General features: G+C 33.1%; 1 protein-coding gene across 1 annotated transcript in view; it reads right to left on the bottom strand.

The window, feature by feature from the left end:
• The window catches only part of LOC107590314 (glycogen debranching enzyme-like), a 5,196-nt gene that overhangs the window by 1,273 nt on the left and 2,903 nt on the right, over positions 1–1,020 (bottom strand). The window contains exons 5-7 of the mRNA XM_016279020.1: positions 937–1,019; positions 650–762; positions 5–59 (exon numbers count right to left, since the gene is read on the bottom strand). Coding sequence (XP_016134506.1) covers positions 5–59; positions 650–762; positions 937–1,019 — 251 coding nt within the window. The remainder of the gene's footprint in view (positions 1–4; positions 60–649; positions 763–936; position 1,020) is intronic.

Below are 1,020 nucleotides of genomic sequence, written 5' to 3' on the forward strand. Positions count from 1 at the left end.
TTCAAAATTCTCCTGGATCCTTTGATTCCACTCTTTATAGGACACCGACTGTTCTGTTCCTGGAAAAATGACACTGTAATGGTTATGATATCTTTAAAATATATGAAAAATGATTAGCATGCTGTCAGCTGATTATACTGTATCATAACAGTGAATCGTGATACTACTGAAGGTATGTATTTTCAACAGGACAGGAATGACTAGACTTAAAAGTGAGTCGCTGTAGCAACATTCCTCTTGCTCTGGTAGTAGTTTTAAAATTTTTTGGAGGAAAATAAATAAAGTAAAATTAAATTCATTACTGGTACCTTATTTTGTAATAATAGAAAATAAAACTAAAAGATTTAATTACTGGAACCTTATTTTGTAATAAGATTTTTTTTAAATCCGCCTTGAAAGAAAAAATACTGGTACCTTATCCTATAAGAAAAAATAAAATAAAAACTAAATAAAATAAAATTACAATTTAATTACTGGCACCTTATAATTCAATAAATACAATTAAAAATAAAAATAAATAAATATTTCATTATTGCCACTTATCTAACACAAAAAAAAATCAATTTCTGGCACCTTATTTTGTAACAAACAATAATAAATAAACATTGACAGTTTCATTGAGAATGAGAAAGTATTAAAGAGGATGTACCATCTCTGTGTATTGTGACAGAGGAGTATGGGAAATTTCCATTCTCATTCATCGTCATCAGCCAGCGCACCGCTGACTTACAGAGACCCACAATCTCCACCGCAGAGCCGTCCCTGCACATAAACACAACACCATTATCCACTTGACGTATTGAGGACTGGTTTATCCAAGCTCAAAGCTACTCAGTCTCAGTGGTTCACACTGAAAGAGTTCTTTTGTGCTAAATATAGTGGAGCATTATTATATGGGTTTAGCATGACAGGTATGTTAGCGTGTAGTTATAGTACCTAGGTGTGGCTGGAACACCTCTATTATGGGCTTTGTCACTCTCTCCCATTTTATCCATCCACGTCCCACAGTTGAAGCGATTT

This window comes from Sinocyclocheilus grahami, unplaced genomic scaffold, assembly GCF_001515645.1.
Source record: "Sinocyclocheilus grahami isolate Dianchi unplaced genomic scaffold, SAMN03320097.WGS_v1.1 scaffold126.1, whole genome shotgun sequence".
Classification (NCBI taxonomy): domain Eukaryota; kingdom Metazoa; phylum Chordata; class Actinopteri; order Cypriniformes; family Cyprinidae; genus Sinocyclocheilus; species Sinocyclocheilus grahami.